Genomic DNA, 18,063 nt, shown 5'->3' with positions numbered 1-18,063 from the left:
GAATAGGGGAAATGGACTGGGAGGCGGATGTGAGGGATACGGGGAAAGGGCTGGGAATCAGATGTGAGGGAGACAGGAAAGGGCTGGGAAGCGGACGTGAGGAATACGGGGAATGGACTGGGAGGCAGATGTGAGGGATACAGGGAAAGGGCTGGGAAGCGGACATGAGGGATACAGGGAAAGGGCTGGGAAGCGGACGTGAGGGATACGGGGAAAGGGCTGGGAAGCGGACGTGAGGGATGGGGGATCAGCTGCGAGCCTGTTGAATGGCGAAGCAGGCTCGAGGTGCTGAGTGGCTCCCTGTGGCCTGTGCAGGCTCGTTCCCAGGGAGGTGTCAGAAAGTGAACTTCACGCAGGATTCACAAAGAGAGGCCACTCCATGTCAAAGCAAAAACTCAAACCGGTTTTATTCAGTGCGGGTGCCAGTGGGAGTCAAACAGAGTCGAAAACCGACAGGAGAACACAAAATTCAAGGCAGGCTCCGCAAGAAATATGCACCCGGGATAGAAAGGCCGGCAGCCCAAACGAAGCGTCCGTGTGGTCACAGATTACACCGTGTGGGGCTGGATGAACACAGCAGGCCAAGCAGCATCTCAGGAGCACAAAAGCTGATGTTTCGGGCCTAGACCCATCATCTCTTCTGAAGAAGGGTCCAGACCCGAAACGTCAGCTTTCCTGCTCCTCTGATGCTGCTTGGCCTGCTGTGTTCATCCAGCCCTACACCATGTTATCTCCGATTCTCCAGCATCTGCAGTTCCTGCTATCCCTTATTGTCACACTTTAACATGCACTGTCCGAGCGGAGAAAGGCTCCATCTTAAACAGGCTCCCTAAGAGAGAGAGAGAGTGTCAGAGACAGAGAGCGAGAGAGATTGAGAGAGACAGAGAGAGAGAGAGAGAGAGAAAGGGGGAGAGAGAGACTCCCTCTTTAAACAGGGACCCTGGCAGAGAGAGAGAGACGCAAATCAATACAGCACAGAAACAGACCCTTCGGCCCAACTCTTCTATGCTGACCCTATATCCTACTTTAATCCAGCCCCAGTCACCAGCATTTGGCCCATGTCCCTCTGATCCCTTCCTATCCATGTCCCCATCCAGATGCCTTTTAAATGCTGTAACTGTACCAGCCCCCACCACTTCCTCTGGCAGCTCATTCCATACACGCACCACCCTCTGTGTGAAATAGTTACCTCTCAGCTCCCTTCCCCCTCTCCCCTTAAACCTATGTCCCTCTAGTTTTGGACTCCCCCTACCCCTGGGGGAAAAGACCTTGTCTATTCACCCTCTCCATGCCCCTCATGGTTTTATAAACCTCTATAAGGTGCTCCCCCGCCTCAGCCCGCGACACTCCGGGGAAAATAGCCCCAGCCTCTCCCTGTAGCTCACACCCTCCAACATCCCTGTAAATCTTTTCCGAACCTCCTCCAGTTTAATAATACAGCAGGGAGACCGGGATTACAAACAGTATTCCAGAAGTGGCCCTCACCAATACAGCCGCCACGTGACCCTCCCAGCTCCCTGTACTCAATGCACTGACCCATACAGGCCAGCGTACCCAACCCCTCCTTCCCCGCCCTGTCCACCTGCGACTCCACTTTCAAGGAACCATGAACCTACCCCACAAGGTCTCATTCAGCAACATTCCCCAGGCCCTTCCCATTCAGTGTATAAGTCCTGCCCTGAAGTCCCTTTCCAAAATGCAGCACCTCACATTTATCTAAATTAAACTCCGTCTGCCCCTCCTCGGCCCATCGGATCAAGGCCCTGCTGTTCTCTGAGGTAACCTTCCTCACTGCCCACTACAACCTCCAAATCTGGTCTCATCTGCAAACTTACTAACCGTCCCTCCTGTGTTCACATCCAAATCATTTATGTAAATGACAAAAAGCAGGGGACCCAGCACTGATCCGAGACACGGCTGGTCACAGGTCTCCAGTCTGAAAAGCAAACCACACCCGGCCACCCTCTGTCTCCTACCTTCCAGTCAGTTCTGTATCTGACTGGCTCGTTCTCCCTGGATTCTGTGTGTTCGAACGTCGCTAACCAGCTTACCGTGAAGAACCTTGTTGAAGACAAAGGGAGAGATTCCCTCATTAAGTAGGGCCCCTGAAACATAGAGAGAGAGAGACAGACAGAGAGAGAGAGAGAGAGAGAGAGAGAGACAGAGACAGAGAGAGAGAGAGACAGAGACAGAGAGAGAGAGAGACAGTGATAGAGAAACAGAGAGAGAGAAAAAACAGTGAGAGAGAGAGAGAGAGCAAGAGAGAGAGAGAGAGAGACCCACTCTTTAAACGGGGTCCCTGACTCTTAGGGGACTCTGGGGAACTGTGCTCGACAACAGGACGGCGATGAGATTCTGCAGAACGTGCCGGCCGTGAATGGGACACGAGAGTCAGCGTCCTGAGCTCTCTGTGTTCCTGGTGAAGCAGGCACGCGGCTCTGATCGTGGGGGTCAGGATCCCGATGGATACGGGGTATGGAGAAGGGGAAGTGGAGTGGGGGGAGAAAAGAGGATGAATCAATACAGCCGGGGAATCCGCAGCAAGACAGCGTGCATTATCACAAAATCCATGGATGGGGGCAGAGGGGCGCAGGCCACCTGAAGCTGAAGGGGCTCAGAGATCCCAGGGAAGCGTCACAGTCCACGAACCAACAAACAGGACGCAGAGTTCCAGGGATCGAATCCGGCAGGAACAGTCCATTCGCCCCACTAACGGGACATCATCCCGACAAACTCTGTGGGACGCAGACAGCAGATATCAACCACAGGAGCTTGGGCTAAAGCACAGCAAGATCCCACTCACACCAAATCCCCTTTCCACCCTCCCGACAGTGCCCGCTCCCTCAGCACTGACCCTCCCGACAGTGCCTGCTCCCTCAGCACTGACCCTCCGACAGTGCCCGCTCCCTCAGCACTGACCCTCCGACAGTGCCCGCTCCCTCAGCACTGACCCTCCGACAGTGCCCGCTCCCTCAGCATTGACCATCCGACAGTGCCCGCTCCCTCAGCACTGACCCTCCGACAGTGCCCGCTCCCTCAGCACTGACCCTCCGACAGTGCCCGCTCCCTCAGCGCTGACCCTCCGACAGTGCCCGCTCCCTCAGCACTGACCCTCCGACAGTGCCCGCTCCCTCAGCACTGACCCTCCGACAGTGCCCGCTCCCTCAGCACTGACCCTCCGACAGTGCCCGCTCCTTCAGCACTGACCCTCCGACAGTGCCCGCTCCCTCAGCACTGACCCTCCGACAGTGCCTGCTCCCTCAGCAATACTGTTTATGGGTGTAGGGGCTGGAGGAGGTTGCAGAGATAGGGAGGGTGTGTAGGGGCTGGAGGGGATATAGAGTGTCAGAGGGTATATTTGGTGAATTCCCTGTGAGCTGTAACATTCCTGCCCCTAGGTGACTGAGGGAATACACAGACACATGAGCCCCCTTCCCAGCGTTAGCCCCCACTTGCCCCCGACCCCTCGTCCTTACCCTCGAAATCCACCAGGCCGTCCCCATTCAGATCCACATCATGGAGGATATCCTCGATTTCCCGCGAAGGGACCTGTTCCCCCATCAGCTTCTTCATCGCTTCCCGAAGCTCGGAAGTGCTAATCTTCCCATCATGATTAGAATCAAACTGGAGAGCAAACTCATAGTGAGGAGTGATTCCCTCATCGGAGGGCCACATCTCCCTCTCCCTCCACCTCCCCATCTCCCTCCACGTCCCAATTCCCTCCCCATCTCCCTCCACCTCTCCATCCCCCTCTTCCTTTTCCCTCTCCCTCCGCCTCCCCATCTCCCTGCCCTTCCCCTCCCCATGTCCCTCCACCTCCCCATCTCCTCCACATCCCCATTCCCTCCCGATCTCTCTCCACCACCCCATCTCACTCTCCCGTCTTCCTCTCCATCCACCTCCTCTTCCTCTCCCCATCTCCCTCCATTGCCCCATCTCCATCTCCCATCTCCCAATCCACTCCCTGACACCCTTTCCCTCCCTCTTCCCATAACCTCCCCGTCTCTCGCTCTCTCGACCTCCCCATCCCCTCCCCTTCCACCTCCCCATCCCCCCTCATCTTCCTTCCTATCTCCCTCCCCTTCCATCTCTCCATCTCCCTCCCCTTCCACCTCCCCATCCCCCCTCATCTCCCTTCCTACCTCCCTCTCCCACCACCTCCCCATCCCCTCCCCCTCCACCTCTCCACCCCTTTCCCCCCTCCCCATCTCCCTGTCCCACCACCGCAGGCCCTCTCCTTCCCCCTCCCTATGCCCTGAGGGATATCCTCCCTGTGATGCTGTCCCTGTCCCAATGGGGAAGTTGGTGCACAGAGAGGCCATTCGCTGGGTGCTGGCCCGTACTAGCCCAGCTGGTTTGAGCAGTGAGCGTGCCTGGCACCCACCTCTCGGAAAGCGTCCCGGAGTTCCTTCATTCCGATCATATCGGCCGTCTCTGCCAACAGCTTGGGAGCCATCAGCTCCAGAAAATCTTCAAAGTCCACTCGGCCTCCAGCTGGCACCAGGATGGCAGAAAGCAGAGAACTCCCATTGGAGGGAGTGCGTCAATCCGAGAGAGAGAGAGAGAGAGAGTGTGAGTGTGATAGAGAGAGAGAGATAGTGTGATAGAGAGAGAGGGAGACAGAGAGACTGAGAGTGTGATAGAGAGAGAGAGTGCGTGTGTGATAGAGAGAGAGAGTGTGTGTGTGATAGAGAGAGAGGGAGAGAGAGAGACTGAGAGTGTGATAGAGAGAGAGAGAGTGCATGTGTGATAGAGAGAGAGACATAGCATGACAGAGAGAGAGGGAGAGAGAGAGTGAGAGCGTGATAGAGAGAGAGTGTGTGTGTGATAGAGAGAAGAGTGTGAGTGTGATAGAGAGAGTGTGTGTGTGTGTGTGTGATAGAGAGAGAGAGATAGTGTGAGAGAGAGAGAGGGAGAGAGAGAGTGAGAGTGTGATAGAGAGAGAGAGAGAGTGTGTGTGTGATAGAGAGGGAGAGAGAGAGTGAGAGTGCGATAGAGAGAGAGTGTGTGTGCGATAGAGAGAGAGAGTGTGTGTGTGTGATAGAGAGTGTGAGCGTGATAGAGAGAGAGAGTCAGTGAGTGTGATAGAGAGAGAGAGAGAGAGACAGTGAGAGTGACAGAGAGAGGGGGAGAGTCAGTGAGTGTGATAGAGAGAGAGAGAGAGACAGTGAGAGTGACAGAGAGAGAGGGAGAGTCAGTGAGTGTGATAGAGAGAGAGAGGGACAGTCAGTGAGTGTGATAGAGAGAGAGAGTCAGTGAGTGTGATAGAGAGAGAGGGAGAATCAGTGAGTGTGATAGAGAGAGAGAGAGTCAGTGAGTGTGATAGAGAGAGAGAGTCAGTGAGGGTGATAGAGAGAGAGAGGGAGAGTCAGTGAGTGTGATAGAGAGAGGGGAAGAATCAATGAGTGTGATAGAGAGAGAGAGGGGGAGTCAGTGAGTGTGATAGAGAGACAGAGCCAGTGAGTGTGATAGAGAGAGAGAGAGCGTCAGTGAGTGTGATAGAGAGAGAGAGTCAATGAGTGTGATAGAGAGAGAGTCAGTGAGTGTGTTTGAGAGAGAGAGTCAGTGAGTGTGATAGAGAGAGAGTCAGTGAGTGTGATAGAGAGAGAGTCAGTGAGTGTGATAGAGCGAGAGAGAGAGTCAGTGAGTGTGATAGAGAGGGAGAGTCAGTGAGTGTGATAGAGAGAGAGTCAGTGAGTGTGATAGAGTGAGAGTCAGTGAGTGTGATAGAGAGAGAGAGAGTCAGAGAGTGTGATAGAGAAAGAGATGCAGTTTGTGATAGAGAGAGAGAGTCAGTGAGTGTGATAGAGAGAGGGAGAGAGTCAGAGTGTGAAAGAGAGAGAGATACAGTTTGTGATAGAGAGAGAGAGTCAGTGAGTGTGATAGAGCGAGGGAGAGAGTCAGTGAGTGTGGTAGAGAGAGAGATACAGTTTGTGATAGAGAGAGAGAGTCAGTGAGTGTGATAGAGCGAGGGAGAGAGTCAGTGAGTGTGATAGAGAGAGAGATACAGTTTGTGATAGAGAGAGAGAGTCAGTGAGTGTGATAGAGAGAGAGATGCAGTTTGTGATAGAGAGAGAGAGTCAGTGAGTGTGATAGAGAAAGAGAGAGTCAGTGAGTGTGATACAGAGAGAGAGAGAGAGAGTCAGTGAGTGTGATAGAGAGAGAGTCAATGAGTGTGATAGAGAGAGAGTCAGTGAGTGTGTTTGAGAGAGAGAGTCAGTGAGTGTGATAGAGAGAGAGAGAGAGAGAGTCAGTGAGTGTGATAGAGAGAGAGTCAATGAGTGTGATAGAGAGAGAGTCAGTGAGTGTGTTTGAGAGAGAGAGTCAGTGAGTGTGATAGAGAGAGTCAGTGAGTGTGATAGAGAGAGAAAGTCAGTGAGTGTGATAGAGAGAGTCAGAGAGTGTGATAGAGAGAGAGTCAGTGAGTGTGATAGAGCGAGAGAGAGAGTCAGTGAGTGTGATAGAGAGAGAGAGTCAGTGAGTGTGATAGAGAGAGTCAGTGAGTGTGATAGAGAGAGAGTCAGTGAGTGTGATAGAGCGAGAGAGAGAGTCAGTGAGTGTGATAGAGAGAGAGAGTCAGTGAGTGTGATAGAGAGAGAGATACAGTGTGTGATAGAGAGAGAGAGTCAGTGAGTGTGATAGAGCGAGGGAGAGAGTCAGTGAGTGTGACAGAGAGAGAGATACAGTTTGTGATAGAGAGAGAGAGTCAGTGAGTGTGATAGAGCGAGGGAGAGAGTCAGTGAGTGTGATAGAGAGAGAGAGAGAGCCAGTGAGTGTGATAGAGAGAGAGTCAGTGAGTGTGATAGAGAGAGAGAGTCAGTGAGTGTGATAGAGAGAGAGTCAGTGAGTGTGATAGAGTGAGAGAGAGAGTCAGTGAGTGTGATAGAGAGAGAGAGAGAGAGAGGGAGAATCGGTGAGTGTGATAGAGAGCGAGGGGAAGAATCGGTGAGTGTGATAGAGAGAGAGGGGGAGAATAGGTGAGTGTGATAGAGAGCGAGGGGAAGAATCGGTGAGTGTGATAGAGAGAGAGAGGGAGAGTCAGTGAGTGTGATAGAGAGAGAGAGAGTCAGTGAGTGTGATAGAGAGAGAGAGTCAGTGAGTGTGATAGAGAGAGAGATACAGTTTGTGATAGAGAGAGAGTCAGTGAGTGTGATAGAGAGAGAGATGCAGTTTGTGATAGAGAGAGAGAGTCAGTGAGTGTGATAGAGCGAGGGAGAGAGTCAGTGAGTGTGATAGAGAGAGAGATACAGTTTGAGATAGAGAGAGAGAGTCAGTGAGTGTGATAGAGAGAGAGAGTCAGTGAGTGTGATAGAGAGAGAGTCAGTGAGTGTGATAGAGTGAGAGAGAGAGTCAGTCAGTGTGATAGAGCAAGAGAGTCAATGAGTGTGATAGAGAGAGAGAGAGAGAGTCAGTGAGTGTGATAGAGAGAGAGAGTCAGTGAGTGTGATAGAGAGAGAGTCAGTGAGTGTGTTTGAGAGAGAGAGAGAGAGTCAGTGAGTGTGATAGAGAGAGAAAGGAGAGTCAGTGAGTTTGATAGAGACAGAGAGTCAGTGAGTGTGATAGAGAGAGAGAGGGAGAATCGGTGAGTGTGATAGAGAGCGAGGGGAAGAATCGGTGGGTGTGATAGAGAGAGAGAGGGAGAGTCAGTGAGTGTGACAGAGAGAGAGTCAGTGAGTGTGATAGAGCGAGAGAGAGAGTCAATGAGTGTGATAGAGAGAGAGAGAGTCAGTGAGTGTGATAGAGAGAGAGAGTCAGTGAGTGTGATAGAGAGAGTCAGTGAGTGTCATAGAGAGAGAGAGAGAGAGTCAGTGAGTGTGATAGAGAGAGAGTCAGTGAGTGTGATAGAGAGAGAGAGAGAGCCAGTGAGTGTGATAGAGAGAGAGAGAGAGTCAGTGAGTGTGATAGAGAGAGAGAGTCAGTGAGTGTGATCGAGCGAGAGAGAGCGTCAGTGAGTGTGATAGAGAGAGAGAGAGTCAGTGAGTGTGATAGAGAGAGAGTCAGTGAGTGTGATAGACAGAGAGAGAGTCAGTGTGTGTGATAGAAAGAGAGAGAGTCAGTGAGTGTGATAGAGAGAGAGTCAGTGAGTCTGATAGAGAGAGTCAGTGAGTGTGATAGAGAGAGAGAGTCAGTGAGTGTGATAGAGAGAGAGAGAGTCAGTGAGTGTGATAGAGAGAGAGTCAGTGAGTGTGATAGAGAGAGAGAGAGTCAGTGAGTGTGATAGAGAGAGAGTCAGTGAGTATGATCGAGTGAGAGAGAGAGTCAGTGAGTGTGATAGAGAGAGAGAGTCAATGAGTGTGATAGAGAGAGAGAGAGAGAGAGTCAGTGAGTGTGATAGAGAGAAAGAGTCAGTGAGTGTGATAGAGAGAGAGTCAGTGAGTGTGTTTGAGAGAGAGAGAGAGAGTCAGTGAGTGTGATAGAGAGAGAAAGGAGAGTGAGTGAGTGTGATAGAGACAGAGAGTCAGTGAGTGTGATAGAGAGAGAGAGGGAGAGTCAGTGAGTGTGACAGAGAGAGAGTCAGTGAGTGTGATAGAGTGAGAGTCAGTGAGTGTGATAGAGAGAGAGAGAGTCAGTGAGTGTGATAGAGAGAGAGAGTCAGTGAGTGTGATAGAGTGAGAGTCAGTGAGTGTGATAGAGAGAGAGAGAGTCAGTGAGTGTGATAGACAGAGAGAGAGTCAGTGAGTGTGATAGAGAGAGAGTCAGTGAGTGTGATAGAGAGAGAGAGTCAGTGAGTGTGATAGAGAGAGAGGGAGAGTCAGTAAGTGTGATAGAGAGAGAGAGTAAATGAGTGTGATAAAGCGAGAGAGAGAGTCAGTGAGTGTGATAGAGAGAGAGTCAGTGAGTGTGATAGAGAGAGAGAGAGAGAGAATCGGTGAGTGTGATAGAGAGCGAGGGGAAGAATCGGTGAGTGTGATAGAGAGAGAGAGAGTCAGTGAGTGTGACAGAGAGTCAGTGAGTGTGATAGAGAGAGAGAGTCAGTGAGTGTGATAGAGAGAGAGAGAGTCAGTGAGTGTGATAGAGAGAGAGAGTCCGTGAGTGTGATAGAGAGAGAGAGTCAATGAGTGTGATAGAGAGAGAGAGGGAGAGTCAGTGAGTGTGATAGAGAGAGAGAGTCAGTGAGTGTGATAGAGAGAGAGAGAGAGGGAGAATCGGTGAGTGTGATAGAGAGCGAGGGGAAGAATCGGTGAGTGTGATAGAGAAAGAGGGGGAGAGTCAGTGAGTGTGATAGAGCGAGAGAGAGAGTCAGTGAGTATGATAGAGAGAGTCAGTGAGTGTGATAGAGAGAGAGAGTCAGTGAGTGTGACAGAGAGAGAGAGAGTCAGTGAGTGTGATAGAGAGAGAGAAAAAGCCAGTGAGTGTGATAGAGAGAGAGTCAGTGAGTGTGATAGAGAGAGAGAGTCAGTGAGTGTGATAGAGCGAGAGAGAGTCAGTGAGTGTGATAGAGAGAGAGTCAGTGAGTGTGATAGAGCGAGAGAGAGAGTCAGTGAGTGTGATAGAGAGAGAGAGAGAGAGTCAGTGAGTGTGATAGAGAGAGAGAGTCAGTGAGTGTGATAGAGAGAGAGTCAGTGAGTGTGTTTGAGAGAGAGAGAGAGAGTCAGTGAGTGTGATTTAGAGAGAAAGGAGAGTCAGTGAGTGTGATAGAGAGAGAGAGTCAGTGAGTGTGATAGAGCGAGAGAGAGAGTCAGTGAGTGTGATAGAGAGGGAGAGTCAGTGAGTGTGATAGAGAGAGAGTCAGTGAGTGTGATAGAGAGAGGGGAAGAATCAATGAGTGTGATAGAGAGAGAGAGGGGGAGTCAGTGAGTGTGATAGAGAGACAGAGCCAGTGAGTGTGATAGAGAGAGAGAGAGCGTCAGTGAGTGTGATAGAGAGAGAGAGTCAATGAGTGTGATAGAGAGAGAGTCAGTGAGTGTGTTTGAGAGAGAGAGTCAGTGAGTGTGATAGAGAGAGAGTCAGTGAGTGTGATAGAGAGAGAGTCAGTGAGTGTGATAGAGCGAGAGAGAGAGTCAGTGAGTGTGATAGAGAGGGAGAGTCAGTGAGTGTGATAGAGAGAGAGTCAGTGAGTGTGATAGAGTGAGAGTCAGTGAGTGTGATAGAGAGAGAGAGAGTCAGAGAGTGTGATAGAGAGAGAGATGCAGTTTGTGATAGAGAGAGAGAGTCAGTGAGTGTGATAGAGAGAGGGAGAGAGTCAGAGTGTGAAAGAGAGAGAGATACAGTTTGTGATAGAGAGAGAGAGTCAGTGAGTGTGATAGAGCGAGGGAGAGAGTCAGTGAGTGTGGTAGAGAGAGAGATACAGTTTGTGATAGAGAGAGAGAGTCAGTGAGTGTGATAGAGCGAGGGAGAGAGTCAGTGAGTGTGATAGAGAGAGAGATACAGTTTGTGATAGAGAGAGAGAGTCAGTGAGTGTGATAGAGAGAGAGATGCAGTTTGTGATAGAGAGAGAGAGTCAGTGAGTGTGATAGAGAAAGAGAGAGTCAGTGAGTGTGATACAGAGAGAGAGAGAGAGAGTCAGTGAGTGTGATAGAGAGAGAGTCAATGAGTGTGATAGAGAGAGAGAGAGAGAGAGTCAGTGAGTGTGATAGAGAGGGAGAGTCAGTGAGTGTGTTTGAGAGAGAGAGTCAGTGAGTGTGATAGAGAGAGAGTCAGTGAGTGTGATAGAGAGAGAGTCAGTGAGTGTGATAGAGCGAGAGAGAGAGTCAGTGAGTGTGATAGAGAGGGAGAGTCAGTGAGTGTGATAGAGAGAGAGTCAGTGAGTGTGATAGAGTGAGAGTCAGTGAGTGTGATAGAGAGAGAGAGAGTCAGAGAGTGTGATAGAGAGAGAGATGCAGTTTGTGATAGAGAGAGAGAGTCAGTGAGTGTGATAGAGAGAGGGAGAGAGTCAGAGTGTGAAAGAGAGAGAGATACAGTTTGTGATAGAGAGAGAGAGTCAGTGAGTGTGATAGAGCGAGGGAGAGAGTCAGTGAGTGTGGTAGAGAGAGAGATACAGTTTGTGATAGAGAGAGAGAGTCAGTGAGTGTGATAGAGCGAGGGAGAGAGTCAGTGAGTGTGATAGAGAGAGAGATACAGTTTGTGATAGAGAGAGAGAGTCAGTGAGTGTGATAGAGAGAGAGATGCAGTTTGTGATAGAGAGAGAGAGTCAGTGAGTGTGATAGAGAAAGAGAGAGTCAGTGAGTGTGATACAGAGAGAGAGAGAGAGAGTCAGTGAGTGTGATAGAGAGAGAGTCAATGAGTGTGATAGAGAGAGAGTCAGTGAGTGTGTTTGAGAGAGAGAGTCAGTGAGTGTGATAGAGAGAGAGAGAGAGAGAGTCAGTGAGTGTGATATAGAGAGAAAGTCAGTGAGTGTGATAGAGAGAGAGTCAGTGAGTGTGATAGAGCGAGAGAGAGAGTCAGTGAGTGTGATAGAGAGAGAGAGTCAGTGAGTGTGATAGAGAGAGTCAGTGAGTGTGATAGAGAGAGAGTCAGTGAGTGTGATAGAGAGAGAAAGGAGAGTCAGTGAGTTTGATAGAGACAGAGAGTCAGTGAGTGTGATAGAGAGAGAGAGGGAGAATCGGTGAGTGTGATAGAGAGCGAGGGGAAGAATCGGTGGGTGTGATAGAGAGAGAGAGGGAGAGTCAGTGAGTGTGACAGAGAGAGAGTCAGTGAGTGTGATAGAGCGAGAGAGAGAGTCAATGAGTGTGATAGAGAGAGAGAGAGTCAGTGAGTGTGATAGAGAGAGAGAGTCAGTGAGTGTGATAGAGAGAGTCAGTGAGTGTCATAGAGAGAGAGAGAGAGAGTCAGTGAGTGTGATAGAGAGAGAGTCAGTGAGTGTGATAGAGAGAGAGAGAGAGCCAGTGAGTGTGATAGAGAGAGAGAGAGTCAGTGAGTGTGATAGAGAGAGAGAGTCAGTGAGTGTGATAGAGCGAGAGAGAGAGTCAGTGAGTGTGATAGAGAGAGAGAGAGTCAGTGAGTGTGATAGAGAGAGAGTCAGTGAGTGTGATAGACAGAGAGAGAGTCAGTGTGTGTGATAGAAAGAGAGAGAGTCAGTGAGTGTGATAGAGAGAGAGTCAGTGAGTCTGATAGAGAGAGTCAGTGAGTGTGATAGAGAGAGAGAGTCAGTGAGTGTGATAGAGAGAGAGAGAGTCAGTGAGTGTGATAGAGAGAGAGTCAGTGAGTGTGATAGAGAGAGAGAGAGTCAGTGAGTGTGATAGAGAGAGAGTCAGTGAGTATGATCGAGTGAGAGAGAGAGTCAGTGAGTGTGATAGAGAGAGAGAGTCAATGAGTGTGACAGAGAGAGAGAGAGAGAGAGTCAGTGAGTGTGATAGAGAGAAAGAGTCAGTGAGTGTGATAGAGAGAGAGTCAGTGAGTGTGTTTGAGAGAGAGAGAGAGAGTCAGTGAGTGTGATAGAGAGAGAAAGGAGAGTCAGTGAGTGTGATAGAGACAGAGAGTCAGTGAGTGTGATAGAGAGAGAGAGGGAGAGTCAGTGAGTGTGACAGAGAGAGAGTCAGTGAGTGTGATAGAGTGAGAGTCAGTGAGTGTGATAGAGAGAGAGAGAGTCAGTGAGTGTGATAGAGAGAGAGAGTCAGTGAGTGTGATAGAGTGAGAGTCAGTGAGTGTGATAGAGAGAGAGAGAGTCAGTGAGTGTGATAGACAGAGAGAGAGTCAGTGAGTGTGATAGAGAGAGAGTCAGTGAGTGTGATAGAGAGAGACAGTCAGTGAGTGTGATAGAGAGAGAGGGAGAGTCAGTAAGTGTGATAGAGAGAGAGAGTAAATGAGTGTGATAAAGCGAGAGAGAGAGTCAGTGAGTGTGATAGAGAGAGAGTCAGTGAGTGTGATAGAGAGAGAGAGAGAGAGAATCGGTGAGTGTGATAGAGAGCGAGGGGAAGAATCGGTGAGTGTGATAGAGAGAGAGAGAGTCAGTGAGTGTGACAGAGAGTCAGTGAGTGTGATAGAGAGAGAGAGTCAGTGAGTGTGATAGAGAGAGAGAGTCCGTGAGTGTGATAGAGAGAGAGTCAGTGAGTGTGATAGAGAGAGAGAGAGTCAGTGAGTGTGATAGAGAGAGAGAGTCCGTGAGTGTGATAGAGAGAGAGAGTCAATGAGTGTGATAGAGAGAGAGAGGGAGAGTCAGTGAGTGTGATAGAGAGAGAGAGTCAGTGAGTGTGATAGAGAGAGAGAGAGAGGGAGAATCGGTGAGTGTGATAGAGAGCGAGGGGAAGAATCGGTGAGTGTGATAGAGAAAGAGGGGGAGAGTCAGTGAGTGTGATAGAGCGAGAGAGAGAGTCAGTGAGTATGATAGAGAGAGTCAGTGAGTGTGATAGAGAGAGAGAGAGAGTCAGTGAGTGTGACAGAGAGAGAGAGAGTCAGTGAGTGTGATAGAGAGAGAGAAAAAGCCAGTGAGTGTGATAGAGAGAGAGTCAGTGAGTGTGATAGAGAGAGAGAGTCAGTGAGTGTGATAGAGCGAGAGAGAGTCAGTGAGTGTGATAGAGAGAGAGTCAGTGAGTGTGATAGAGCGAGAGAGAGAGTCAGTGAGTGTGATAGAGAGAGAGAGAGAGTCAGTGAGTGTGATAGAGAGAGAGAGTCAGTGAGTGTGATAGAGAGAGAGTCAGTGAGTGTGTTTGAGAGAGAGAGAGAGAGTCAGTGAGTGTGATTTAGAGAGAAAGGAGAGTCAGTGAGTGTGATAGAGAGAGAGAGTCAGTGAGTGTGATAGAGCGAGAGAGAGAGTCAGTGAGTGTGATAGAGAGGGAGAGTCAGTGAGTGTGATAGAGAGAGAGTCAGTGAGTGTGATAGAGAGAGGGGAAGAATCAATGAGTGTGATAGAGAGAGAGAGGGGGAGTCAGTGAGTGTGATAGAGAGACAGAGCCAGTGAGTGTGATAGAGAGAGAGAGAGCGTCAGTGAGTGTGATAGAGAGAGAGAGTCAATGAGTGTGATAGAGAGAGAGTCAGTGAGTGTGTTTGAGAGAGAGAGTCAGTGAGTGTGATAGAGAGAGAGTCAGTGAGTGTGATAGAGAGAGAGTCAGTGAGTGTGATAGAGCGAGAGAGAGAGTCAGTGAGTGTGATAGAGAGGGAGAGTCAGTGAGTGTGATAGAGAGAGAGTCAGTGAGTGTGATAGAGTGAGAGTCAGTGAGTGTGATAGAGAGAGAGAGAGTCAGAGAGTGTGATAGAGAGAGAGATGCAGTTTGTGATAGAGAGAGAGAGTCAGTGAGTGTGATAGAGAGAGGGAGAGAGTCAGAGTGTGAAAGAGAGAGAGATACAGTTTGTGATAGAGAGAGAGAGTCAGTGAGTGTGATAGAGCGAGAGAGAGAGTCAGTGAGTGTGATAGAGAGAGAGAGTCAGTGAGTGTGATAGAGAGAGAGATACAGTTTGTGATAGAGAGAGAGAGTCAGTGAGTGTGATAGAGCGAGGGAGAGAGTCAGTGAGTGTGACAGAGAGAGAGATACAGTTTGTGATAGAGAGAGAGAGTCAGTGAGTGTGATAGAGCGAGGGAGAGAGTCAGTGAGTGTGATAGAGAGAGAGAGAGAGCCAGTGAGTGTGATAGAGAGAGAGTCAGTGAGTGTGATAGAGAGAGAGAGTCAGTGAGTGTGATAGAGAGAGAGTCAGTGAGTGTGTTTGAGAGAGAGAGTCAGTGAGTGTGATAGAGAGAGAGAGTCAATGAGTGTGATAGAGAGAGAGAGAGAGAGGGAGAATCGGTGAGTGTGATAGAGAGCGAGAGGAAGAATCGGTGAGTGTGATAGAGAGAGAGGGGGAGAATAGGTGAGTGTGATAGAGAGCGAGGGGAAGAATCGGTGAGTGTGATAGAGAGAGAGAGGGAGAGTCAGTGAGTGTGATAGAGAGAGAGAGAGTCAGTGAGTGTGATAGAGAGAGAGAGTCAGTGAGTGTGATAGAGAGAGAGATACAGTTTGTGATAGAGAGAGAGTCAGTGAGTGTGATAGAGAGAGAGATGCAGTTTGTGATAGAGAGAGAGAGTCAGTGAGTGTGATAGAGCGAGGGAGAGAGTCAGTGAGTGTGATAGAGAGAGAGATACAGTTTGAGATAGAGAGAGAGAGTCAGTGAGTGTGATAGAGAGAGAGAGTCAGTGAGTGTGATAGAGAGAGAGTCAGTGAGTGTGATAGAGTGAGAGAGAGAGTCAGTCAGTGTGATAGAGCAAGAGAGTCAATGAGTGTGATAGAGAGAGAGAGAGAGAGTCAGTGAGTGTGATAGAGAGAGAGAGTCAGTGAGTGTGATAGAGAGAGAGTCAGTGAGTGTGTTTGAGAGAGAGAGAGAGAGTCAGTGAGTGTGATAGAGAGAGAAAGGAGAGTCAGTGAGTTTGATAGAGACAGAGAGTCAGTGAGTGTGATAGAGAGAGAGAGGGAGAATCGGTGAGTGTGATAGAGAGCGAGGGGAAGAATCGGTGGGTGTGATAGAGAGAGAGAGGGAGAGTCAGTGAGTGTGACAGAGAGAGAGTCAGTGAGTGTGATAGAGCGAGAGAGAGAGTCAATGAGTGTGATAGAGAGAGAGAGAGTCAGTGAGTGTGATAGAGAGAGAGAGTCAGTGAGTGTGATAGAGAGAGTCAGTGAGTGTCATAGAGAGAGAGAGAGAGAGTCAGTGAGTGTGATAGAGAGAGAGTCAGTGAGTGTGATAGAGAGAGAGAGAGAGCCAGTGAGTGTGATAGAGAGAGAGAGAGTCAGTGAGTGTGATAGAGAGAGAGAGTCAGTGAGTGTGATAGAGCGAGAGAGAGAGTCAGTGAGTGTGATAGAGAGAGAGAGAGTCAGTGAGTGTGATAGAGAGAGAGTCAGTGAGTGTGATAGACAGAGAGAGAGTCAGTGTGTGTGATAGAAAGAGAGAGAGTCAGTGAGTGTGATAGAGAGAGAGTCAGTGAGTCTGATAGAGAGAGTCAGTGAGTGTGATAGAGAGAGAGAGTCAGTGAGTGTGATAGAGAGAGAGAGAGTCAGTGAGTGTGATAGAGAGAGAGTCAGTGAGTGTGATAGAGAGAGAGAGAGTCAGTGAGTGTGATAGAGAGAGAGTCAGTGAGTATGATCGAGTGAGAGAGAGAGTCAGTGAGTGTGATAGAGAGAGAGAGTCAATGAGTGTGATAGAGAGAGAGAGAGAGAGAGTCAGTGAGTGTGATAGAGAGAAAGAGTCAGTGAGTGTGATAGAGAGAGAGTCAGTGAGTGTGATAGAGAGAGAGAGAGTCAGTGAGTGTGATAGACAGAGAGAGAGTCAGTGAGTGTGATAGAGAGAGAGTCAGTGAGTGTGATAGAGAGAGAGAGTCAGTGAGTGTGATAGAGAGAGAGGGAGAGTCAGTAAGTGTGATAGAGAGAGAGTAAATGAGTGTGATAAAGCGAGAGAGAGAGTCAGTGAGTGTGATAGAGAGAGAGAGAGAGAGAATCGGTGAGTGTGATAGAGAGCGAGGGGAAGAATCGGTGAGTGTGATAGAGAGAGAGAGTCAGTGAGTGTGACAGAGAGTCAGTGAGTGTGATAGAGAGAGAGAGTCAGTGAGTGTGATAGAGAGAGAGAGAGTCAGTGAGTGTGATAGAGAGAGAGAGTCCGTGAGTGTGATAGAGAGAGAGAGTCAATGAGTGTGATAGAGAGAGAGAGGGAGAGTCAGTGAGTGTGATAGAGAGAGAGAGAGAGTCAGTCAGTGTGATAGAGCAGGAGAGTCAATGAGTGTGATAGAGAGAGAGAGAGAGTCAGTGAGTGTGATAGAGAGAGAGAGTCAGTGAGTGTGATAGAGAGAGAGTCAGTGAGTGTGTTTGAGAGAGAGAGAGAGAGTCAGTGAGTGTGATAGAGAAAGAAAGGAGAGTCAGTGAGTGTGATAGAGAGAGAGAGAGAGAGAGAGTCAGTGAGTGTGATAGAGTCAGTGAGTGTGATGGAGAGAGAGAGAGAGAGAGTCAGTGAGTGTGATAGAGTCAGTGAGTGTGATAGAGAGAGAGAGTCAGTGAGTGTGATAGAGAGAGAGTCAGTGAGTGTGATAGAGAGAGAGAGAGTCAGTGAGTGTGATAGAGAGAGAGTCAGTGAGTATGATAGAGTGAGAGAGAGAGTCAGTGAGTGTGATAGAGAGAGAGAGTCAATGAGTGTGATAGAGAGAGAGAGAGTCAGTGAGTGTGATAGAGAGAGAGATGCAGTTTGTGATAGAGAGAGAGAGTCAGTGAGTGTGATAGAGAAAGAGAGAGTCAGTGAGTGTGATAGAGAGAGAGAGAGAGAGTCAGTGAGTGTGATAGAGAGAGAGAGTCAGTGAGTGTGATAGAGAGAGAGTCAGTGAGTGTGTTTGAGAGAGAGAGAGAGAGTCAGTGAGTGTGATAGAGAGAGAAAGGAGAGTCAGTGAGTTTGATAGAGACAGAGAGTCAGTGAGTGTGATAGAGAGAGAGAGGGAGAATCGGTGAGTGTGATAGAGAGCGAGGGGAAGAATCGGTGGGTGTGATAGAGAGAGAGAGGGAGAGTCAGTGAGTGTGACAGAGAGAGAGTCAGTGAGTGTGATAGAGCGAGAGAGAGAGTCAATGAGTGTGATAGAGAGAGAGAGAGTCAGTGAGTGTGATAGAGAGAGAGAGTCAGTGAGTGTGATAGAGAGAGTCAGTGAGTGTCATAGAGAGAGAGAGAGAGAGTCAGTGAGTGTGATAGAGAGAGAGTCAGTGAGTGTGATAGAGAGAGAGTCAGTGAGTGTGATAGAGAGAGTCAGTGAGTGTCATAGAGAGAGAGAGAGAGAGTCAGTGAGTGTGATAGAGAGAGAGTCAGTGAGTGTGATAGAGAGAGAGAGAGAGCCAGTGAGTGTGATAGAGAGAGAGAGAGTCAGTGAGTGTGATAGAGAGAGAGAGTCAGTGAGTGTGATAGAGCGAGAGAGAGAGTCAGTGAGTGTGATAGAGAGAGAGAGAGTCAGTGAGTGTGATAGAGAGAGAGTCAGTGAGTGTGATAGACAGAGAGAGAGTCAGTGTGTGTGATAGAAAGAGAGAGAGTCAGTGAGTGTGATAGAGAGAGAGTCAGTGAGTCTGATAGAGAGAGTCAGTGAGTGTGATAGAGAGAGAGAGTCAGTGAGTGTGATAGAGAGAGAGAGAGTCAGTGAGTGTGATAGAGAGAGAGTCAGTGAGTGTGATAGAGAGAGAGAGAGTCAGTGAGTGTGAT

The 18,063-nt window shown here is 49.3% G+C and overlaps 1 protein-coding gene across 1 annotated transcript in view; it reads right to left on the bottom strand.

Annotated features, from left to right (window-relative positions):
- Positions 1–702: 702 nt before the first annotated feature.
- The window catches only part of LOC125449524 (calcium-binding protein 1-like), a 124,863-nt gene continuing 107,502 nt past the window's right edge, over positions 703–18,063 (bottom strand). Inside the window, exons 3-5 of the mRNA XM_059642901.1 lie at positions 4,385–4,494; positions 3,477–3,624; positions 703–2,735 (exon numbers count right to left, since the gene is read on the bottom strand). Of these exons, the coding sequence (XP_059498884.1) occupies positions 2,710–2,735; positions 3,477–3,624; positions 4,385–4,494 (284 nt within the window). The 3' untranslated portion in view covers positions 703–2,709. The remainder of the gene's footprint in view (positions 2,736–3,476; positions 3,625–4,384; positions 4,495–18,063) is intronic.

This window comes from Stegostoma tigrinum, chromosome 46 (assembly GCF_030684315.1).
Source record: "Stegostoma tigrinum isolate sSteTig4 chromosome 46, sSteTig4.hap1, whole genome shotgun sequence".
Lineage (NCBI taxonomy): Eukaryota > Metazoa > Chordata > Chondrichthyes > Orectolobiformes > Stegostomatidae > Stegostoma > Stegostoma tigrinum.
The sequence above is the reverse complement of the archived record's forward strand: the minus strand, read 5'-3'. Positions and strand labels throughout refer to the sequence as shown.